Source organism: Pyxicephalus adspersus, chromosome 12, assembly GCF_032062135.1.
Source record: "Pyxicephalus adspersus chromosome 12, UCB_Pads_2.0, whole genome shotgun sequence".
Lineage (NCBI taxonomy): Eukaryota > Metazoa > Chordata > Amphibia > Anura > Pyxicephalidae > Pyxicephalus > Pyxicephalus adspersus.
Window position 1 is genome coordinate 3,217,312 of NC_092869.1, and position 17,751 is coordinate 3,235,062.

A 17,751-nucleotide genomic window follows, 5' to 3' on the forward strand; every position below is an offset into this window, starting at 1 on the left:
GACTGGGTGATGGGAAAACTCTACCAGAGATTTGCTTTTGTCTTCTCCTTCAGATTCCGGGATCTTAATAGACTGGGAAAGGTCAGCTTGGAGGAGATGATTCTTCAACAACATCCATATCTGGAGAGTCAGATTGGAAATATTCTACAAGATCCGGGGAGACTTCTGTTTATATTTGATGGATTAGATGAAAGCAGTCACCAAATGGATTTCAAATCAAGAAAACTGACCCATCCAAAGCAGAGAACAGATTTTGGGGAGATTGTGGTTAGTTTAGTAAGGCAGAGTCTTCTTAAGGGTTGGTCTGTACTGATAACCAGCCGCCCAACCAGACTGGCATCAGTTGATACCGGTGTTTTCCAGAGAATAACTGACATCATGGGATTTCTCCATGAAGACAGACTGATCTTCTTTAAGAACTTCTTTGGAAATGAAGAATTGTCAGAAAAGGCTTTTCATTATGTGCAGGAGAATGACACGCTGTACACTTTCTGTTACATCCCGTCATACTGCTGGATTGTCTGTACAGTGTTATCAATGTGCTTCAAAGCCCAACCAACCAACACTGATCAGCTGATGGATTCATTGCCCAAAACTGTGACACAACTCTTTGTGATTTTTGTCTCCAACATTCTAGCCAATCACAACCAGAATACAGGAGATAGTCACACTGCCCAGGAACTGCTGACATCTATTGGGTGGATGGCAGAACATGGAGTCATGAATCACATCATTGTGTTTGATGAGCGTTATCTGAAGTCATTCAATGTGAGAAATGATAAACATCTCTTTTCAAGTTTTATAATGGAATCTGGTCAGCCCCCTAATGTGGATTACAACTTCTTACATCTCACTCTTCAGGAGTTTTTTGCTGCATTGGCTCATTTTATAGACTATAATGCCGACAGATTACAAAAAACACTTCATGCTGCTGAATCTTACAATGATGGCCGTGCTGAAATATTGCTTCGTTTCCTCTGCGGTCTCTCAGACTCTTCTACTAGATTCCTGTTAAAGTCTCATGTTGGAGAATTGTCTTTTCAGGCTGCGCGAGATGTCATTACTTGGATCCAGCATAAAATCACAAAAGAACAAAGATCAGACAAGAGAAAACTTCTTAATGCATTCTACTATCTCCATGAGAGCAGGAATAAGGCTCTGGTGTCACAATGTATGGGATCAAACAAAAATGACTTTTCTCACATCTCTCTCAGCCCTCTGGATTGCTCTGTGCTGTCTTCTGTCCTTCAGTCCTGCAGAAAGTTAGAAGTAAATCTTGATTCATGTCATATTCCAATGGAAGGATTGAGGAAATTTATACCAGCTTTACATTTTGTGAAGAGATTGAGGTAAGAACCGAATATCGTTAATCACATTTCTGTGTAATATTGGATTTTTTAGAGGTTTTGTGTGACAGTGTACAATCTGAAGAGATTAGAAACACATCCCTATAGTAAATTAACCCTCCAAGCAGTAATCCCAAGTATGACTCGGGTAGGATTTACCATACAAAAAGCGGTAATCTTGAGTCACATGCAAGGTCGCTAAAAACATTTTAAAAACCCACTTACCTTGTTCCGTTGGCGTCCCCGACATCCTGCTGGTTCCTGCAGGTCCTTGGGGCACGTCCTCTTCCTCCGATCTTAAGCCTTTGACTGCAGAGACGTTCTGCGAGGTTGTTTCCTGGTGATGTCAGTGCATGCATCAGTGCGGGCGGGATGAGCGACGGAAAATTCAAATAATTTTGTATTGGATTCAATGCAAAATAGCTGTATTGAGTCCAATACAAAGAAATCTTTAGATTATATATATATATATATATATATATATATATATGCGTTTGCCATAGTAGTTAAATTTTAGTGGGGGGTGACCGACGGAGTCCCCCTAGTGCACCTACATTCTTAGGGAATTGGGGTTCAAAGAAGAGACGCAGACAGGGTAACAAAGTAGGACATTTAAAGAATTGTAACAGGTAGGTATCAATTTAGGGGCCCTATCCCAATCCACCTTTTCTATGTAAGTGGCCCGGGGGTCCCCGATTTCTATTTTCATTTAAGGACTCCTAGGTACACTTGTGTTTAATACTGCTCTCCCAATTTTGTATTTTCACAAGTTTTTACAATTCCGATCCCCATATCTTGACATTTTTAAAAGGGTGTTTACTTCTAGCTATGGGTGTTTCCTATGCTCCCTAAAAATTCAACTCATTATGACATACGGTTTAGGAGATATGGAGGTTTATACACAGAGCTGTAAGGGTGCACAATGGCACGCAGTTACACGCACACAGCTCTCAGACTCCTCTGATGATGTCATTACACACACCCACTGGGCAGATACATTGTTACACAATGTTTTTGTTTGTTTTGTTTCTTTTTTCAAAAGAAGACTCAGCACAGCTAAAGAATAGGGTAGGGACAGTCCGTGACCCCATCTCAAACTAGCTGTGCTGTGTTATTGTCCCTCCACCTGGCTGTTATCAGCTGAGAACAGCCTCTCCATTGTCAGAGAATTAGAGCTGCAATAAGAGCCAGGCAGAGGGAGCAGGGCATGCGGGTGGCTCGTCCACCAAAAACAGGCTGGAGAGAACTATGCATATACTGGTATACACTGAATTTTTCCTAATGCCAGAAAATGCTGAAATTAGGATGACACAATAGTCTAGCTAGAGAGATCTCCTCACTCATGTTAAAACAAATGTGCTCATACCTGGCCATTATTAGTAGATAGTGTTAGGTTGTCATCACCAGATGACCTAAATAAAAAAAGTATCATATATAAAATGGTACTCAAAAAATGGCATATGAACATTGCTATCTTAAATATTCTACATGAGAAAGGAGGCATCAAGAGTATAAATATATCTCATGAACTTATCTGGCCAATATAGGGATGATCTGCTGTAACACAACAATTAGTATATCACTTATTAGTAAAATTACATCAGATATGTTAGGAACTGCTCTCAGTGATCGAACATGATGATACCGATAAAGAGAAATGAGCTCCGCTCATGTAGAGAATAGTTTAGTTTATTCCTGGGGTAGAAATTCATATTCTTCTGGTAACATTCTTCTCTTCTACAGTTTGTCTGATAATCAACTGACACACAGTTCCTGCCCCCACCTGGCATCTGGAATAAGAAATAACCAGACACTGAGGACACTGGACCTGTCTGATAACAATCTGGAAGGTCCTCATTTCAGGGATCTGATGGAAGCTCTGACAACAAGCCGGATAGAGGAATTACTGTGAGTATAACAGGAATGACTGAGATAATAATATTCTTGGATATAATAATATTCTAGAAAAATATTTGCATAATATATTCATATTGGATCTCCTTTCTGACTCTATAGACCAGGGGTGCCCACAATTTTTTAATTGCAAGCTGCTTTTAAAATGACCTAGTCAAAATGATCTACCAACAATAAAAATGCTAAACATATATTTATTTATATACACACTGGATATACTTTATATTTAAAATAAATATTGTTTATCTTGCATATCAGCATGAACATGTATGGCACAATACAATTCTGTACATTTTTGGCCATTACCCTACTCCGATGACATCTTAAACTGAATGGAATCAGCCGAAGTTGCATAGTCTGGACAGTAGCTGCTGGTAGCCAGCCTCAAACAGACTCCCAAATGGTCATCAGTCATGGTGGAATGGTATTTAAACTTAACTCCTGTGGGGTAGAGTTTATTTTAAAAGGCAGGGCTCTGCGATCCTCTCAAGTTGCTTTTGGGATGTAGCGGTAGATTGCGATCCACCTGTTGGGCACCCCTGCAATAGACAAATTTTCTTTAAAATCTTGTTTCATTTCGATATTCAATTTAGTCTGTACATTGTAAAATAGATGAAACTATAGGTGGTCATACACAGGGAAATCTGATCTTACTGCAATCAGTGCCAAATAGAAACATTCTGCTAACAGATATTATGAATGATATAACCATCCAATACTTAGTGTCAGGGGACACTATTTCTGCACATCAAGGGCAGCATGGTGGCTCAGTGGTTAGCAGTCTGGTCTTTGCAGCACTGGGTCCCAGGTTGGAATCTCAGCAAGGGCTCTATCTGCATGGAGTTTGCAGGTTCTCCCCATGTTTGCATGGGTTTCCTCCAAGTACTCCTGTTTCTTTTAACATTCCAAAAACATGCAGTTAGGCTAATTGGCTTCCCCCGAAAAAAATTGCCCTTCGACTGTATTAATGACATTTGACTATGGACTTTGTACAGTGCTGCATAATATGTCGGCGCTATATAAATAGTGTGTAATAATAATAATACCTACTAGTGAAGCATCTATTCCTTTTGTCAAATTGCCAACCTCCAGTAAAGTGACAGGTACCATGCCCATCCTGCGACCACTTCTTGCCCAAGTCCTATCCCCTATACATGTACCTACCAAAGACTATTCCTGCCTGCTTAGTTTGCCCATAGATGCCACCTTGCTACACTATCTGAGGGACGTTTCCTCACATTCCTTTTGCCAGCACTCCTCAACTGCCCAGTTTTTGCCCTAGTTCTGTTACTGTTGGTGTAACAGGATAACACGCACATTTGTTGACATTGTGGTATACCACCCTTGTGGGATCACCTTTTCTGGGGTAAGAGGTACTATCAGACTGAAGGAGAGGTGGATGAAGCACACTGCACTGGAGACAATGGATAGGTTTAAAACTGCTCCGCAATGAGCTTTTTAATAAAAGGTTCCATAAGATGAAAAAAATAAAATAAATCCTAGCCAGGCACTAACTATAGAACAGGCAGATTCCTCTCTACCAGTTGGTGGCTAACCCAGCCAACTCAACACAAATGTTCCAGCTACCTTTACTCACATTTGGTACGAAAATGCCTCCCACAGGCAGCTTCCATGTGCCCCAGGTCAATGGAAGAGGCCCAGGGAGGAAATGGAGAAGTATACCTTCCGTCAATGATGACTCCTTTTGCCATGTCACATATCCCCACCTCTGCTCAAGCCACCTCAGTTTAGCAACTGACATTTGGAGGCAGTGGACTTATGAAAAGGCGTCTGCATTATCCCGGAGTTTACCAGGTTTGTGTTCCACTGTAAATTTAAATTTTTAGAGGGGAATGATCTGTGACTAGTCTGAACTTCCTAACCACCAGATAATACTTAGAGGGTTCCAATGCCCATTTGAGAGCCAAATGTTCTTTTTCCACAATCGAATCATTTTTCTCACCCACATTCAATTTCCTTCTCAGGTAGACAACAGGATGCTCCTTCTTGTCTTTGATTTGGGACAGTACTGCACCTAGTCCCACCTCGGAGGCATCAGTCTGAACAACAAACTCTTTTGTAAAGTCTGGCATCACCAACACTGGTTGTACAAGCCCGTTCACAAATGTATGATCTTATACACCTAATAAGGAAATGGATACAACCAGAGTGCTTATCGGCTCCAGAGATAGTTGAGTGTATCGTTATGCATCGTTATGTACGAGCACTGCCTGCCACTCTGAGGAGCTGGGTAACCCATGGAGACCCCAAATCGGTCGACCAGCTTGTGGAAATGGTGGAACAGTATACTGCAGCTGAGGAGTGGTTAACTATTCCAACGTCAGAGCTGACTGGCTCCTATCGAGAGAGATCTCTATAGGAACCCCTGGTAAGACTGTTCCAGGGGATATGGGTCCTGGAAAAATTATTAAGACTGTGAAGAGACTGTAGGCGTAAGGCATAGGGAGGGGCCAAAGAGGGCAGCAAGGTGGCCTTTGAGAGGACTGAGTCGAGAAAATGTAAAATGTTTTCATTGCCAAGAGTTAAGACATTGCTGCTAATTGTCCAATAACCAATGAGCCAATGCAATGTGATTTTCTGAAAAAAGCATATGTCTTTCTTTGCTTAGGTGGTGTGTACTGCAGCTAGCCAAAGCAGTCTTAAGAAATAAATGTGTGTTATGTCAGTTGATGAAAAACCTGTCACGTTTTGCTGGGCATTAAAAGTCTGGTAAAAGCCAAGGTTGTGTGTCCCTCTAAATACCAACCTAACACTATGGGGTCATTTGTGCACATGGTGATACCTGTGACTATCAGACTGTTGTGGTCAAACTTGATACCCCTTGGGGCTCGGCCACACATATGGTAGGTGTTGTTCCCACATTGTTTCGTGACCCCATAGTGATTTTTCATACTTTTGGAAGTTGTGGGAAAACAGGAGTCAGGAGTATGGGTTCCCTGAAGGTCAGTCTGTGGGAATCATCCCTGTTCAAATTGACAGTAATCCAGAAGGAGAATCTGTAGGTGTGACCAATGAAGGCGATATATGCTTCCCTTTCTCTGTAAGAGGAGGCAGAGTCAGATGCTGAGGTCACCATGCTCACATTGCATTGCCTAGCTCTGATTCACAGATACACATGATGTATGACTGATTTAGAACTGAAAAGAGATGATTTTCTTTCTGAGCAATTTAGAGATCCCACGCTGAGTAGAGCATGGGAAATTGTAAAAGTAATTGATGGCAAACCTGTTGACGATGATACTAGATTGTCCTTCCCTTACATTGCACTGAAGAAAGAATTGCTGTATCAAGTGGTGAAACAAGGTGATGAGGTAATCAAGGTGATCAAGCAATTAATTGTTCCTAAGCCTTATTAAAGGACAGTATTGGATCTTGCCCATGTTTATATAATGGGTGAACACTTGTGGATGGAGAAAACTAAAGAACAGATAATCCAGAGGTTCTTTTAGCCTGGGTAACACAATGATGTCCAGGATTACTGTCCTGTCCTGAGTCATGTCCTGAGTGTCAGTATTCGGCTTTGATGCCAGCATCCTCCACCATAGGTGGTATACCACCCTTGTGTGATCATCTTTTCTGGGGTAAGAGGTACTTTCAGACTGAAGGAGAGGTGTATGAAGCACACTGGAGACAGTAGATATAGTTGAAACTGACCCGCAGTCAGTTTTATTAAAAGGTTGCAGAAGATAAAACAAAACAAATCAAAATAAATCCTAGCCAGTCAGGCACTAACTATAGAACAGGCAGATTCCTCTCTACCAGTTGGTGGCTAACCCAGCCATCTCAACACAAACGTTCCAGCAACCTTTACATGTGGTACAAAAATGGCTCTCACGGTCAGCTTTCCTGTGCCCCGGGTCACGGAGTTTTATTTTTCCTTTTCTTTCCTTTTTACCTGCTGCTCACAGCTGTGCAGTAGTTATTGGCCAGACAAAACCAAACTCTGGCCTGGATCAGAACACTTCTGAGTGACATGCAAACCCAGGTCTGGAATCCCAGCAGACATGTTGAGAGGAAACATGGAGAAACTTTCCATCAGCGATCACTCATTTTGCCATGTCACCACAGGTACACATAGATTATGTAGGTGGTGCTAGCTTCTGATTATAACAGAGATTGCATGGTTTGCTCTTTGGCTAGCAATCTTGCCTTTGTGGATAGTGTAGGACACTATCATGTTTGTATGTTCTCTCTGTGTTTGCATGGGTTCCTTTGGGCACTCCAGTTTCCTCCCCTACCCCAAAAACCTTCAAATAGGTTAATTGGTTTCCTCTAAAAAATTGGTCTTAGACTATGTTATTGACATGTGACTGCGCTAGGGACATTAGATTATGAGCCCCCTCTATGGGGTAAGTTGAATAAACGAATATGGGCCCTGTTGTGCAGGGCGCTCTGGCAAGTGACGTGGGATTACTTGAGGGGAACGGAACAGAGAGCTCCAGAATAATTGCAGGGGATGCTAAGAAAGGCAATCTCAGTACAACTAAAGGGAGGCTGAAGATGCTGCTTGATAGATGATCTGCAGGTAGAATGGTAACAGCTGCATAATATGTTGACGCTATAAAAACAAGATAATATTAGGAAAAAATTATTAACAAGTGTAAACAATACCTTATTTCTGTAGATTCTAGGAAAGGAGAGACTAAAGAAATAGTGACAAACAAGCTATGATTTATGATATTATTATTATTATTATATTAAAAATAAATGCATTGATATGTTAAAATCACTGCTATAAAAATATGGAAAGCAATCTTCAAACAATAATCAATAACAGTAGCCAATAATCCTATTACCCCCACAAGATGTATGATAATTTATACACCTTACTATTGTATTGTACAATTTATGCTTGCTCCCACCAACATCTGGTGGCAGCAAGACAATGAACCAATAGTTTTAAATACACTGCACAGGGAGGGCAGAAATTACACAATCAAACAATAGTGCACACAGAGTTCTACATATATTACACATAAAAAGGACCCTGAAGCAGTGGATCTATTAAATTTATATTACCCAGATTTTGTCCCTAACCGATTGAAGCTGCCTTAGAAGACCTCTTTTAAATATGCCAGTACAGTATTGCACATCGTCTCCTGTAGTTTTCTTAGTGGATGGTAGCAGTACAACTTGCTCCTCTACACAGGGTGGTGATCCCTTTGGGGTCCCAAATGAGATTCCCTCTTCATCACACAAATGGCCTGACTTACCTTTTGCTTTTGTGACAGGTTAGCGACTGTCCTGTTTTGGAATTTACCACCCTAACTGCTAAGCGTGCTCCTAAAGAATTCATGAGAACTCACTAAATTGTTCTAGTTTACTACCATGCATGGGAAAAATCTGGCCTGACCAGTGTCCACTTCATGTGCTATGTAAACAAGGTTCATTACAATTACTCTAAATACCCAGGATACTTTTGTTTTCTGACCTAAATCTGCACGACTAACCTATCCACATATTGCAGGGCATTGCCATCTTCCTTCTTTTCCTCTTCCAGGTGATCTTTGACCATCTCAATTAGCTATTTCAGGATGGGGTAACTCTTGTCGCTGTACATGGGCTGCTCAGCTTTTATGTCAGAAACCAAGGGCCAACATGAAGGCATTGGAGCAGAAGGAACATTGCCTGTGCATTTTGGCAATAATAACCTGACTGATAATGCAAACTTAAAAGTGAAACTTTAGTTACACTTCTAAAACATTGAATTACATAAAGCATTTATGACACACTTCTTCAAGCAAATGAACTTTAATAGCCCAGGTTAACAAGCCTCAATTTTAATGATCCATATGTTACCCTCTTCTATTTCACAATCTTTAACATAAAGATCTATATTACACCAAAAGGATACCAACAACATTCTACAACACAAAATTGTATATTTGAGATGTAATAATTGTGTTCCTAATGATTGCATTCCAACTTTCTGATAATTAATTCTGTGATAACCGTCATTTTCATTATTAAATAGTGAACAATTTATGAATGTACAATATAACTGGAAAAAGAATAAAAGACTGACCGTCTGCCCATTTTATGTATACTGATCCCTCATCCCCCATTACACCTGGGTATAATAATACACTAAGTAATAATAATAATAAAGAAAAAAGTATTTAGCTTAAAACTACCAATGTTCAAAACGCACAAAAGTCCAGATGTCTCTCTAGTAAGGTAATAGTAGATGTTTTATAAACCCTCTATTTTGCCCTTAATCTCATTCCTTTTATCCTATTTAACTGCATCTGTTAGGAATTCTTACAGCTATTCCATAAGACCCATACAATGGTCATTTTCTTGATTTTTACTAAATCATCTTTTATCTACAGATTATGGAAGAATCACCTGACATACCGTTCCTGCCCCCACCTGGCATCTGGAATAAGAAATAACCAGACACTGAGGACACTGAACCTGTCCAATAACAATCTGGAGGGTCCTCATTTCAGGGATCTGATGGAAGCTCTGACATCAAGCCGGATAGAGCAATTACAGTGAGTATAACAGGACTGACTGAGATATTAATATTCTGGAACACTATAAATCTAATAAATATTTAATAAAATATATTTATATCAGATCTACTGTTTGTCTTCATAAACTTGTTATCTAATGTTAACTTACTGCATTACATATTTTATCATCCTCATTACTGCATATTACTGTCTGGGGAGTTCTCTACATTCTACACATTCGCTAGTCAGTGTTGGCATCAGTGTCAAAGGTATTCCGTGGAACTCCTGTGTATATAGGCGATATCATTGTATCTATATGTGTACTAATATTCTTGTGTTTACTCCATTTTAACATTTTCATTTTAATAACTTCAAATATCAAATACATTAAATATAACTCATAAATAGAACTTAACCCCCTGGTGGTAATCCCCAGTGTGGCTCAGGGTTAAATTTCATTACAAAAAGCGGTAACCCTGAGCCTGAGGGCTTACCCGGTCCTCAGGAGCCTGCGGTATCCTCCAGCGATGCCGGGCTGGCATGTCTGTCCACTTGGTAATGCTTGGCGGGCATCGGCGTCCCGTTAGCAACGTGAACATTTTAGACGCAAGGCCAGGGGATGCAGATTTCGGGTGGGCATGCAGCATTTGTGTGGTGCGTGTGTTGGGGGGTGGGACTGCTGGGACATTTAAAGTGAAAAGTATTTTTAATTGTCAAATGTACCAATTTGACATTTAAAAATATTAAATAATCATGCCCCCAAGGAGGTTAATACAAAAGTGAGTTTTATAAAAAGATCTGACATCTATAGGAGAAAAGAAGATTTTCTATCACTATTGGAATTGTATTGAGATAATGATCAGATACAGAACCTCTTTGTTTGCTATGGAGTCTCATCACAAATGTTCACTTCAATGTTCTTGCACCCAATACTAAGACTAACCACAGTGGTGAGGGGTTACAACCCCTGCATGGGCACCATGACTAAACGTAAGGGTTATTATAAAACCTGAATTGCTACCAGAGCAGGATTAGCGTTTTTTTTAATGTTTTAACCCTCTCCTAATTTATTCAAAAAAAATTAATTTAGGCATTGCATATACTTGAAATCTGAAAAATTCCATGACATGGAATGACCTGGTAGCCAAAAAAGTTTGCTGACACCTGCCCTAGAACATCCCATACATGATACTAAGAATTTAAATGATTGATTGATTGATAGGACAGAATCGCTGCAAGTGGAGGGAAAAGGTTTATCTTAATATAGCACAGGGCCCTATCAAGTTGGAATTCCGGCACATTTTAAAACACATAGCTTTTGTTTACATAGTAATGCTCTGAGAAAAGCTTTCATAAAGGTGTGCAAGTATACAAATAGTTGGCATATATCTGATTCAGGGGATTGTTTTTTGCTGAATTATGAAGTGAGGAACTTCAAAGTAATAGAATGGTGGTTGTCAGAGCCATTACCATGAGAGGCAGAACTCTTGGCTGGTTGCTAATGTACACAGTGGGCAGTATCCCCATTGGTGGGTGGTTGACAAATAGGTACTGATCACGATTGCACAAGCAGGAAATATTACTGTAGATGAGGGTTTTTCAGTCCCAGTCCTCTAGGTTCACACGTGGTCTATATTTAAGAAAAAACAGAATTTTTTGGACTTTTTGTAAACGATTACTAACCTCATTTTCATTGTCAATGACAGAAATGCTACAAAAGTGTGAAGATCATTACTACTTTGCTTGAAGAACACTGCTTTAAACTTTGAAAACTGTATATACAATAGCAAAAAAGTAAGGAACACCTAAATTTATATGATCATAACCCCAGGTCACAAAGCTTAAACGGATTCAATCACCATCAGGGGACAAGGTGAACTACTGACCTCAATTTCTCTTCTTATATGTAGTATGGAAATAAAGAATAGGGTGAGTTGCAGGTTTGAGAAGCTTAGAGAAAGAAGAACTGTGGTTTGTATACATCATACATCGATAACTGAGACTTTCAGAACTTACATTTTTTCATTGTCATTGTCCATTTCCCCCGGAGTAGCGCATTTAAGGCCAGTATAGACACTAGATATGTGGCACTAGAAACAATTTGTTATCATTTTTTTTTTTGAGACACTAAAACAAACAAGTGTTGTACACTCAGCACTGATCAGTTTTTTTGAGAGGTAAGGAAGAGTGGGAGACCCACTGAAATACTATATTTAAAAACTTCCATGTCTCATTTGTTTGGTCTTCTCCCTGTAATTACCTGGACATCAGACGTGTGAGGAACGGCACTTTCCGCCTAATAAAATTATATTACTGAACATTTTTAAAGTGATGGAACCTAAATGTTTCCAATAACGAGAAATGATCTCCATTTATGTAGAGAATAGTTCCATTCATTCCTTGGGGAGAAATTCATATTATTCTGGTAACATTCTTCTCTTCTTCCACAGTTTGTTGTATAATAATCTGACACACAGTTCCTGCCCCCACCTGGCATCTGGAATATGAAATAACCAGACACTGAGGACACTGGACCTGACCAGAAACAATCTGGAGGGTCCTCATTTCAGGGATTTGATGGAAGCTCTGACAACAAGCAGGATAGAGGAATTACGGTGAGTATAACAGGACTGACTGAGATAATAATATTCTGGGACAATATCCAAAGTATAGAAATATAATAATTACATAATGTATTCATATCAGATCTCCTTTCTGTCTTTATAAAAAGCCAATCCCACACTGTTATCAAACTTTTGTCACCCATGAAATCATCTTTGATCTAAATTCTATGTTATTCTGATATTCCATTTAGTCTGGTAAACACAGATGAAATGTAAAGATGATCAGCTATAGGTGTGCAGAAAAGAAAGTAATTACAGAGTTCAGCTTTAAATGCTGACTTATGTTGTAGGTCTATAATATAGATGAGCTTTAGTTAGGTTATAGGTGAATCCGGCTTTTCTTCCATTGTCAGTTTAATTAATAATGTTGTATATTTCTGTTTTTTTAGTTCAAATATTTGCATTGCAGTTAACATGTGTGATATTATGTGTATTACCACAGAACAAAGCATGCATCTCACACGTGGCACAATGTGGTGCTATTCATTCTGAATAAAGTCTTGGTGCACCTTTTTAAGCACGCTGAGCTGCACCACAGAGCAGGACACTGTAGTGTATTTCAAACAGCTGCCAAAAATAGTGCAAGACCAGTTTTGGACCACTGTGGTGTGTTAGGCAGCTGATTCAAGTAAAAAGGATTGTCTTAACACACCACATGGCCCCATTTATTTAGGTGCCGGTGTGTTTTTATGTTTTAAATGCATTGGTGTGTATAGGTTCCTAATCTTGATTTGCATTATATTGTTATGTGGACAGTTTTCCCATTGGTTTGTTGGTTTATAAATAGTTGCTGTGTATCTGCTTAAGGAATTCCGTCTTCATCTAATTGTACAGTAGTGCACAAAGCAGTTGCTATGGTAAAACCCATCTCCCAGCTGGTTATTTACATTATCAACCACTGAAGGGTGAATATTAACACCAGCACCATCCCTAACAATTATAAGCCAATGGGATCACTTTTGCAACAGATTCTTGGCTGGTTGTGATTGTACAGAAATGGACAGCATCCTTGGCAGGTAGTTGCAAGGAACGGTACCAATAATGATCACACAAGCATAGAAAGTTACTATAGACCAGGGATCCTCATCTCCATTCCTGGAGGGGCTGAACAGAGGGAAGAATTTAAAATAAACATAGTTATTTTCTGTATTTCTTTCATTACCTCATTTACCTTTAGAGAATTAGAGAAATTCTACAGATGGGTGCAGATCCTGGCCCTCAAGCTCTGGAATTAGGGACCCTGCTATAGACTATGGACACCGTATGAGAAAACAATATTAGTTGGATATGATCATAACTCCAAGTAACAGGGAATCAATGGCTTCAAATGCCATCAGGAAATTAGGTGTACTAATGATGTGTTAACTTGTAAGTAGCATTGAAAGAGGGAGAAGGGTGAGTCGGAGGCAGAGAGAGCTCAGAAGGAAAAGAATTATGGTTTGTATACATTGATAGCCAAGACTTTCTGAATTTTCATTGATGTCATCATCATCTTCCATTTAAATTACCAATCCCCCCACCAACACACACACACATACTGGTAATTGTTTGGGACGCCATACATGCGCAACACATACTTAAATATATACCGTATTTTCCGGCGTATAAGACGACTTTTTAACCCTGAAAAATCTGTGCCAAAGTTGGGGGTCGTCTTATAGGCCGGGTACTTACCTGCAGCTTGTTTCCCCTTGCTTCATATGCCCGGTGCTGTGGAGTCCCCGCTCTGTGCTGGGAGTATGAAGCAAGGGGAAGCAAGCTGCACACATCTTCCTGTAGGAGGAGAGTGTGAGCCTGGATTGGCTCTCCAGCAGAATCCACCCATTGACTTGGAGGGCTGCGCCTTAGAGAAGTGTGGAGCACGCAAGGGGCAGTGTAGGTTGTTTACTCCTCCTTTATCCCCACTCTAATTACTGTACTGGTCTTTCTGCCTCTCAGATCTCGCACGATAGCGAGATCTGACAAGCAGAAGGAACAATACAGTAATTGGCAGACCACTCTAACCAATCAATCTAAAGCTACGTACACACATCGTGAAAGATCCTTTCCAACAACAAAATTTTCAAGTGTGTACGCAGCTTAACCAATCAAAGCAGTATACAACAACCAACCATCACTTGCTGCAATTGGCTGGTTGTTGGTCTGTATCTGTACCTGTTCCTACAGTAAAGCACCAGTACATACAATACCTTATATACAAATGTCCAACAGTCAAAACACCATCATGGCTGCATCAGCAAGAAGAAAGAAATATGAAGCCAGTTTCAAACTCAAAGTCTTTTACGCCGGAAAATACTGTAGTAACTTCGTAGGTTATGTTGAAAAACAAAAGTCCATCAAGTTCAACCACTAGGAAAATAAACATACCCCAGATATAAAACCCTATGGACATACTTGTTTCAGAGGAAGAAAAAAACCCTGGTACAATTTGCTTCTACAGGGGGAAAAAAATTCCTGAATATATGTGGCAATCAGACCTCTATTGTAAAAGTTTCATGTTGTGTCTTCTCCCTTAAATTAACCGCACATAAATTATATTATAAAATATAATTTTAGACGTAAATTATATTATAAAATTATATTACTGGAGATTTATAAAGTGATGGAACATAAATGATTCCAATAAAGAGAAATGAGCTCCATTCATGTAGAGAATAGTTCCATTCATTCCTGGGGGAGAAATTCATATTCTTCTGGTAACATTCTTCTCTTCTTCTAAAGTTTGTTGTATAATGGCCTGACAGACAGTTCCTGCCCCGACCTGGCATCAGGAATAAGAAATAACCAGACACTGAGGACACTGGACCTGTCTGGGAACAATCTGGAGGGTCCTCATTTCAGGTATCTTATGAAAGCTCTGACAACAAGCCGGATAGAGGAATTACTGTGAGTATAACAGGACTGACTGAGATAATAATATTCTAGGACAATATCCAAAGTATAGAAATATAATTATTACATATTGTGTTCAAATCAGATGTCCTTTCCGTCTCTATAAATAGCCAATCCCAGACTGGTATTTTATTCTTGTCTGTTGTCTTATCACACTTTCTGTCACCCATGAAATCATCTTTTCTCTAGTGTTGTTTCATTCTGATATTCTATTAAGTCTGATAACTAGTAAAATAGATAATAGCTGGTCATACACAGGAGAATCTGATCTTACCGCAGTTAGTGCCAAATGGAAACGTCCTGCTGATATGACATCCGCTATTCAGTGTTGGAGGATTTCCCCAATACTGAACATCTGTTGTTCTATGGCAATGTGTTTTTTATTACCATTAACATTATTTACTATTGGTACAAAGTTCTTAGTAGCAGAGAAACATACAATGTAAAAAACAATCACAAAACAGGTTATATCAGTTATATGTTATATCAGTGTATGATGTTTATATCATTGTCTCTATACATGTATAGTTATTGTGTGTCCACACCACTGATGACAACACATCAAAACCACCTGGACCCCCATTTATTATCACCCATTATAATGCTGGCCGGCTATAGAGCAATGAGACTCCTAGGAAACTTTGTCAGAAAAAGAACAGTTACAGTTTTATGTAGTATATAACATGGGTTTTCAAACTCATTAAGTTTAAATTCATGACAGTGGTGAGAGTCAATTAAAGAAGAAATAATATTTATTAATTAATTGTATATAATAAAAGTATTATTTGCCTGAGCCCTGTAGTGGTCAGAGAGTGTCATAAGGAATTCCAGGGATATAAATATATTAATAATAGCTTGTACTGACATTTTTTTTTACTGTCTAACCAAACATTAATGACATTCCTATAATATTAATTCCTATTTAGACATAGTACTAACTTGTTCTTTTATTATTATGACCATTTATCTTAAGGAAAAATCATCAGCATTCTAAATTGGTTGGCAGTGGAAATAGTGCCCCATACCGTGGTGGCTAAAATAACACATCATTAGCATCATCCAGCTGGCTCTACCTAGTGAGGTTGGCCTCCGAACTATGTAGGCATCATCAAATGGAAGGTCAACCACAGTTCAGGGAACCCCTGGCAACCTTTGGAGGAACCCTGGGATTTCACACAAAAACCTGGATAAAAATGACTGTATTTTGGGATTCACTGCTGGTTTATGATATATTGTTATTTTACGATGGTAGTTATTTTTGATTAAGGAATTTTTGAACCATTTAAATAATGACTACAATCTTTGTTTTACTATGGCTTTCCATAATCTGAGAACATCTTTTTTGGATATGAAGATTGCAGCATTATTACAACATGTTTTGTTAAATCACAGCAGGTAACACTATTTATTTGCACATCCCAAACATTTCACGTGCACATCCCAAACATTTGATTCAAGGAATTGCAGTGGGACAATTTTAAAAGGATTTGTTTGAACTTTTTAGATTTAAAAAATTAAGCAAAAAACCAAAAAAGACAGGGTAGGCTTCCATTAAGAGGCTTTTCCAGAAAAGGTCAAAATCCTTTATTTTCTATGCTGGATCGAAGTACGTTAGATGACTCTCCAAGGTTCACTGTTGTAACCCAAGGAAAGAAACTTTTGGTTGTTTTTAGACTAAATTCAATCTAGTTTGAGGTGAGAGAATTTAGACCAAAAGTAATTACAAAGGGAGACCAAATTGTTTTTTGTACCTAAAGCCAATTAACCTTCAGTTTTGAATATATTAGCTTTAATGCTTCGTTGTATCTGGATTGAATTTTGAATTAAGTATGCTTTTACAATGAAATATATATGGGGTTCTGTATGCAATACGTTTTAATATGTGCATAATTTGTAAAAAAAACATAAAATTATCGGATATTAATGTAAATAGTGCATAACTTATTTATTAGGTTTATAAGTTTTCCCTTTTTTATTTGGTCTTCTAACAGGGTTGATAAGTGGTTTAAAGTGTGGACATTAAGTAGTTTGATTTGTAACAGATTAATATTGGATAGACTTTTATATGTAGGCTGAAACACATTGTTGAAATTCACCGCTGGAGTTGTCATGCCTAGGCTACATGTCCGAGTAGGGAAAGGTATGTGTGTGACATTACCATGTAGGCTTCGTAGGACCTACATATTTGTTAGTGACATTGTAAGGCATCTGTCAGAATACTGGATACGATTTATAACATTTTTACAAATTTTTACAATTTACAAAAACCCTTCAACTTGACAAAAAAAAAAAGAAAAAAAACAAATAAAGCTATACATTGTACAGTACTTGCAGATTTTAATAAGGATCAGTAACAACTTTACTTGTTCAATATAAAACTACATCATTTGCTGCTTAAAACCAGTTATCACCGGTTACCAATCCCAGGTGCCTGGCACCTACCGCCTGGTACCAATCCCAGGTGCCCAGCAGTTATCACCCATTACCAATCCCAGG

The 17,751-nt window shown here is 38.9% G+C and overlaps 1 protein-coding gene and 1 long non-coding RNA gene across 2 annotated transcripts in view; both read left to right on the forward strand.

The window, feature by feature from the left end:
- Positions 1–6: 6 nt before the first annotated feature.
- Positions 7–12,085, forward strand: LOC140341873 (NACHT, LRR and PYD domains-containing protein 3-like). Its single transcript, XM_072427797.1, has 4 exons — positions 7–1,349; positions 3,090–3,254; positions 9,614–9,778; positions 11,446–12,085. The coding sequence occupies exons 1-4, from the start codon at positions 10–12 to the stop codon at positions 11,462–11,464; spliced, it is 1,689 nt and encodes a 562-aa protein (XP_072283898.1). The 5' UTR covers positions 7–9; the 3' UTR covers positions 11,465–12,085.
- A 275-nt stretch (positions 12,086–12,360) lies between these two features.
- LOC140341874 (uncharacterized) overlaps positions 12,361–17,751 on the forward strand; it is an 11,138-nt gene continuing 5,747 nt past the window's right edge. The window contains exon 1 of the long non-coding RNA XR_011922956.1: positions 12,361–15,249. This is a non-coding gene — a long non-coding RNA (uncharacterized lncRNA). The remainder of the gene's footprint in view (positions 15,250–17,751) is intronic.